Source organism: Littorina saxatilis, linkage group LG7 (genome assembly GCF_037325665.1).
Source record: "Littorina saxatilis isolate snail1 linkage group LG7, US_GU_Lsax_2.0, whole genome shotgun sequence".
Lineage (NCBI taxonomy): Eukaryota > Metazoa > Mollusca > Gastropoda > Littorinimorpha > Littorinidae > Littorina > Littorina saxatilis.
Window position 1 is genome coordinate 23,826,190 of NC_090251.1, and position 7,010 is coordinate 23,833,199.

A 7,010-nucleotide genomic window follows, 5' to 3' on the forward strand; every position below is an offset into this window, starting at 1 on the left:
GAATCAGGAACCGACAAGGAATAAGATGAAAGTGTTTTTAAATTGATTTGGACAATTTAATTTTGATAATAATTTTTATATATTTAATTTTCAGAGCTTGTTTTTAATCCAAATATAACATATTTATATGTTTTTGGAATCAGCAAATGATGGAGAATAAGATGAACGTAAATTTGGATCGTTTTATAAAAGAAATATTTTTTTTACAATTTTTAGATTTTTAATGACCAAAGTCATTAATTAATTTTTAAGCCACCACGCTGAAATGCAATACCGAAGTCCGGGCTTCGTCGAACAATACTTGACCAAAATTTCAACCAATTTGGTTGAAAAATGAGGGCGTGACAGTGCCGCCTCAACTTTCACGAAAAGCCGGATATGACGTCATCAAAGACATTTATCAAAAAAATGAAAAAAACGTTCGGGGATTTTATACCCAGGAACTCTCATGTCAAATTTCATAAAGATCGGTCCAGTAGTTTGGTCTGAATCGCTCTACACACACACACACACACACACACACACACACACACACACACACACACACACACACACACATACACCACGACCCTCGTCTCGATTCCCCCTCGATGTTAAAATATTTAGTCAAAACTTGACTAAATATAAAAAGATGTTACCTATACTTCAAATTATGCAACATGGGTTTACAGTTTCAAGTCAAGATTTGCCAAGATATCATGTACTGAACGCTTACATATTTCAAATACCATATCACAGTCTCTGTTAGTCTCAGCTGATATAAAAAAAAACAAAAAAACACACACACACACACACGAACCCACAAAATTAGTCATTTTAAATATATATATAATAATGACATATTTAACAAAGGAAAATGTAAAGAAACCATAACACATAGTACTAGTAGTATATGTGCATCTTTACCATTTTGTGTGCAAAAAAAGAAAGAAATTAAAAAGAGAGATAGACGGAGATAGGGAGTTTTTTTACCTTATGATTTTGACCAGTTCACTCATATTAACGTTGTCTGGCACCAGGAATTTGGTCTTGTCCAGCACTGGCACTGTTCTCTCGAACTGGTACCTCTCAATGATGACCTGTTGCCACATGCAAGTGAAGCTTTACTCATTACGTTCACTCACTCACAAACACCCTGGCCGTAAATTGAGTGTAACTTCTAATCATCAAAGATATGAATCTTCACAGTGACAATTAGCATACAGCGGAACCCCCCTTCTAAGAACCCTTGGTTTAGGACACCCCCCCTCCCCCCAACAAACTACATTATATATTTATCAATATATATTATACTTGAGGAATACCCGCCTCGCCGGGTAGCCGGCGAAGCCGGCATGAAATACTTAGAGCCGTACGCCGGCTTTGCCGGGTCCGAACAATGGACCCGCCAAGCTTAGGTCCCTCCCAGATTCGTGGAATGGGAACAGCACGAAAATGATTCAGTGGCCATAATGCCATTCCTGACCATATCGAGTCCCATCCTTGTCGACGAATGTAACCGTGTTAATCACCTTTGGAGGCGAACTCCACTCAAACAGGATTGAGCAATTTAGAGCTTATCTGTAAGCCCTTTTGAACTGTTATGGCTTTTCAAAGGAAGGCCAGTACATACAAATACACAAAAGCCGCCAGACCACATCACAAACAGAACTGAACAATCCCCAGGTGTTGCTCACATAGAGAGACACACACACACACACACACACACACACACAAACACAGAGAAGCCGTATCTATAGAGAGATAGATGACAGTGTATTTTTCGCGTGGCTATAAATTGATTCGACCTTTGCACTTTTACAGTGAGGATAATTTACGGGTCCAATTTACGTTCTGGACACTGCGGTGACCTTCTAAAAATAGTAACAGAACGCCGGGAATATCCGAAGATGCCCCCTCATAAGTGCACCATACGAAGGAAGGGAGGTAAACGCTGAAAACATGGAGAAGATAAGGAAGAGTTACTGGGAATGGTGAAATGAACACAAAAACCAAAATCGGTTCAGCGCTGCACGCTGAGAGCACGTGTTGAAATATCTCATCGATGATATTGTGTCCGGGGTGTAGCTGAATACGGTGTCCAAATTTGAAAAAGATCCACTGAGAACTTTGGCTTTGGTGTGTCGGTATGGGGGCCCGGGTAGCTGTATGGGGGCCCGGGTAGCTGAGGTGGAACCAAAATCGGTTCAGCGCTGCGCGCTGAGAGCACGTGTTGAAATATCTCATCGATCAGGTTGTGTCCGGGGTCTCTGTGAATAAGCCCACCAAATTTGAAGCAGATCCATCGAGAACTTTGGCCGTGCATCGCGAAGACACAGACAGACAGATACACACACAGACACAAGTCGTATATATATATAGATATATAAAGACTTTTTAAGATGTTCTGTTCATTGCCTGACTTTCTTCACTGCCAACAGTAAAACTAAAAGACACATGCCTACACATCTGATTATGTATTATTTGCTTAACTCTGACCCCAAAATTAATGGGATGACGATAATGACAGTTGTGGCGGTGAAGGCAGTGGTGGTGAGGACGAGGATGGTGTGTGACAACGGGATGAAACAGAAACAAGCATGCAGCTACCTGTATTGTTCAAAGAGATGCCTTCAGCTGATCATCACAAACTTACCGGTATCTTATCAGGATGCTGACTGCGTATAGCCTCAACATCCTTTACTCTTTGGGCTGTAAAAGAATAAGTCCAGACAATTTGTCAATAAAAACCATAAACCATCCAAATATCATATTGTCTTAATTTTTCACTGTACAAACATTTCTTTGCTTTTCCCTAATACACTATATATTTTGTTTAAATTAGATCATGTAATGATAACACATAAAGCACACTTGAAAAAAATAATGTATGATGTAACCTGAGAGATACTGACAAAATTGTGATATGTAACACTAACACACACTAAGATCAGGATTACACATATGATATATATTATCTTTTTGTTCTTCTGCATTCATGGTCTGCAACTCCCAGTCTCACGTACACTTGTGTTTAGCACAAGCAGGTTTTTACATGTATGATTTTCATGATATAAAGTCAGCAAGGTACAGTTGGAGCTACATGATACATCAGAAAAAAGGCAGAGAGTTTTATTTTAAATTTGTTAACTTCCAACTGTCATTGCATTGACAAAATGCGAGCAACAAATACACATTTTGAAAGGTCTTTGTATTCTCTATCTCTTGATTTATATAACTAAAATTCAAAATGTAAAGTTTTCACCCTTTGAATGAAACTGGTTATGTAACTGCTCCACCCAAATATGACTTCCCACACCCAAAGCAAACTGTATTGCATGTAAAAGCACAAGTCGCGTAAGGCGAAAATACAATATTTAGTCACGTAGCTGTCGAAAGTTCTCACAGAATGAAACTGAACGCAATGCCATTTTTCAGCAAGACCGTACTCGTAGCATCGTCAGTCCACCGCTCATGGCAAAGACAGTGAAATTGACAAGAAGAGCGGGGTAGTAGTTGCGCTAAGAAGGATAGCACGCTTTTCTGTACCTCTCTTTGTTTTAACTTTCTGAGCGTGTTTTTAATCCAAACATATCATATCTATATGTTTTTGGAATCAGGAACCGACAAGGAATAAGATGAAAGTGTTTTTAAATTGATTTGGACAATTTAATTTTGATAATAATTTTTATATATTTAATTTTCAGAGCTTGTTTTTAATCCAAATATAACATATTTATATGGTTTTGGAATCAGCAAATGATGGAGAATAAAATAAACGTAAATTTGGATCGTTTTATAAATTTTTATTTTTTTTTACAATTTTCAGATTTTTAATGACCAAAGTCATTAATTAATTTTTAAGCCACCAAGCTGAAATGCAATACCGAAGTCCGGGCTTCGTCGAAGATTACTTGACCAAAATTTGAACCAATTTGGTTGAAAAATGAGGGCGTGACAGTGCCGCCTCAACTTTCACGAAAAGCCGGATATAACGTCATCAAAGACATTTATCAAAAAAATGAAAAAAACGTTCGGGGATATCATACCCAGGAACTCTCATGTCAAATTTCATAAAGATCGGTCCAGTAGTTTGGTCTGAATCGCTCTACACGCACGCACGCACACACATACACCACGACCCTCGTTTCGATTCCCCCTCGATGTTAAAATATTTAGTCAAACCTTGACTAAATATAAAAATGAAAATAAAACTACCCAAGAAGATCAGGTGACGATTGAAAATGACTTATTTTATTAGTGTTGTTGCGCATATATGTATGGGAAAAACAATGCTCACAAATAACATCACAGTTGATCATCATTAGCAACATGTGTGACACTGACAATTACAACCACTAACCATGCCATTTAGACAGCCATACTCTGTTTTCAGGGGATGCGGTGCTGGCCGGGTGTTTGCGTGTTTCTATAACCCACTGAACTCTGACAATTACAGGATCTTTACCTTGCTTACTTGGTCTTGCGCCTGTGTTTACAGACAAAGGGGATAAGAAAATAGCAGGTCTGAACATAAGTTAACCTGGGAGATCAATAAAATATCCACCCTTAACCCACCAGGTGTGGCGGTTTGGATTTGAACCCTCCGCATGAAAGGCCAACATTTTAATAACGGTCACTCTTACCCTTAACCGGTATAGCCTATGCTATAGTTTATTGCGTCCATCTGAATAGACATTTATTCTACATATGTGAGAGAGGCAACCCAGGAATTAGCAATCGTGTTCAAACTGCACGTGTGTATATTATGTGTCAGTCTAGTCTGGCAAGGACCTGATTTTCCACTGCTTATGATGCCACAGTCACCGAGAGAAACATCATTCTGGAAACACTTTTGCGCATGCTGTTTTCCCCAGACAGAAATTTTAGGACCAACACGTCATGCCATACTCTCTAGAGTGACGTCTCTTTGACGTCAAAGATTGCTCTGGGCTTTGGAAGAGATCGAGGTTCCATAACAAGCGTCTTCAATTTGGACCTGTCAACTTCGGGATGTTTGGAGCTTCTGGCATGCAAGTACAGTATATAGGATCAACAGAATACTACATGGCTTGCTATGTCATACAAGATTTACACGCATTACTTTTTCAAATATTGAAAAGCTCGCTTTCGCTCGCAGTTCAATATTTAAACAAGTCGCGTAAGGCGAAAATACAATATTTAGTCAAGTAGCTGTCGAACTCACAGAATGAAACTGAACGCAATGCCATTTTTCAGCAAGACCGTATACTCGTAGCATCGTCAGTCCACCGCTCATGGCAAAGGCAGTGAAATTGACAAGAAGAGCGGGGTAGTAGTTGCGCTAAGAAGGATAGCACGCTTTTCTGTACCTCTCTTTGTTTTAACTTTCTGAGCGTGTTTTTAATCCAAACATATCATATCTATATGTTTTTGGAATCAGGAACCGACAAGGAATAAGATGAAAGTGTTTTTAAATTGATTTGGACAATTTAATTTTGATAATAATTTGTATATATTTAATTTTCAGAGCTTGTTTTTAATCCGAATATAACATATTTATATGTTTTTGGAATCAGCAAATGATGGAGAATAAGATAAACGTAAAGTTGGATCGTTTTATAAATTTTTATTTTTTTTTACAATTTTCAGATTTTTAATGACCAAAGTCATGAATTAATTTTTAAGCCACCAAGCTGAAATGCAATACCGAAGTCCGGGCTTCGTCGAAGATTACTTGACCAAAATTTCAACCAATTTGGTTGAAAAATGAGGGCGTGACAGTGCCGCCTCAACTTTCACGAAAAGCCGGATATGACGTCATCAAAGACATTTATCAAAAAAATGAAAAAAACGTTCGGGGATTTCATACCCAGGAACTCTCATGTCAAATTTCATAAAGATCGGTCCAGTAGTTTAGTCTGAATCGCTCTACACACACACACAGACACACACACACACGCACACACGCACACACGCACATACACCACGACCCTCGTTTCGATTCCCCCTCGATGTTAAAATATTTAGTCAAAACTTGACTAAATATAAAAAACAACTTGTGTAAAGCTGGTACGACACAGCAAGCCATGTAGTATTTTCTATGTATACAATAATAGACACATAAATACACACAATAAAACCTTGAAACATTGTGATCTAAAAGACAGAACAGTTGTAATCATACCAGGTCTGACGCATATTGACATTGATATCATTATTTTTAACGACATACTAACAACCCTCATGGATGGGATTTTCCCAGTACTAATCTTATTTTCTCTTCATTTTGTGCCCTAAATTTGTATTTAAAACAGCCTAAGACACTATTAAATAAGCTCAACACATTATGGTTAATACGACAAATGAGCCTGATCAATATCTTGGCGAAAGATTTCATTACTGAAAAGAAACTTGCGCAGAAGGGCAGCAGACGAAATGATGTCATCGCTCAAAATTCGGGCAGTCTGAACCGTTGTCGGACAGAAAGAAAAAAGTGCACCATAAACTTAATACGAGGACATATTTTACAGCTAAATGATGTTTTATGCCCTTCGGTAACTTACTGAAACTCCTTCGCTCCTTGAAAGTTTGTTGTTGAGACATAATGATGCAAATAATGTCAAACAGATGACCACAACAAAAACAAGAATTCACCGGATGTTTTCAAGCCTTACAACTATAAAAGGTGGAGTGGACCGAATACAATTGCGAAATTCACAATTCATTTTCTCAAAGTTTGCGTTCCAGTGCGATTTTAGATCAAATGAACCAAATTCATTTTTGAATGTTTACACGATTTTGCTATTTTGAAACTCTTCTGTGGCATTAAAAAAGACAAAATAACACCATTCATGTATTTGTACGGAACGAAGAATTAGCAGACAGTGTGCATGACGTCATTTCCTGTTTGAGGCCTTGTCAAGGGAGAAGTAGATAGTGTGACACTGGGCATGTTCTTCTGAAAAAAACTCTCTCTCTCTCTCTCTCTCTCTCTCTCTCTCTCTCTCTCTCTCTCTCTCTCTCTCTCTCTCTCTCTCTCTCTCTCTCTC

At 38.3% G+C, this 7,010-nt stretch overlaps 1 protein-coding gene across 2 annotated transcripts in view; it reads right to left on the minus strand.

Annotated features, from left to right (window-relative positions):
* LOC138970973 (microtubule-associated proteins 1A/1B light chain 3B-like) overlaps positions 1–6,669 on the minus strand; it is an 8,901-nt gene extending 2,232 nt beyond the window's left edge. For both annotated transcript variants that reach the window (XR_011457131.1, XM_070343561.1), the window contains exons 1-3: positions 6,525–6,669; positions 2,636–2,691; positions 973–1,079 (exon numbers count right to left, since the gene is read on the minus strand). Coding sequence is in view for 1 of the 2 variants with exons in the window: in XM_070343561.1 (XP_070199662.1) it covers positions 973–1,079; positions 2,636–2,691; positions 6,525–6,564 (203 nt within the window). In the remaining variant the exon portion in view is untranslated. The remainder of the gene's footprint in view (positions 1–972; positions 1,080–2,635; positions 2,692–6,524) is intronic.
* Between the last annotated feature and the right edge of the window lie 341 nt (positions 6,670–7,010).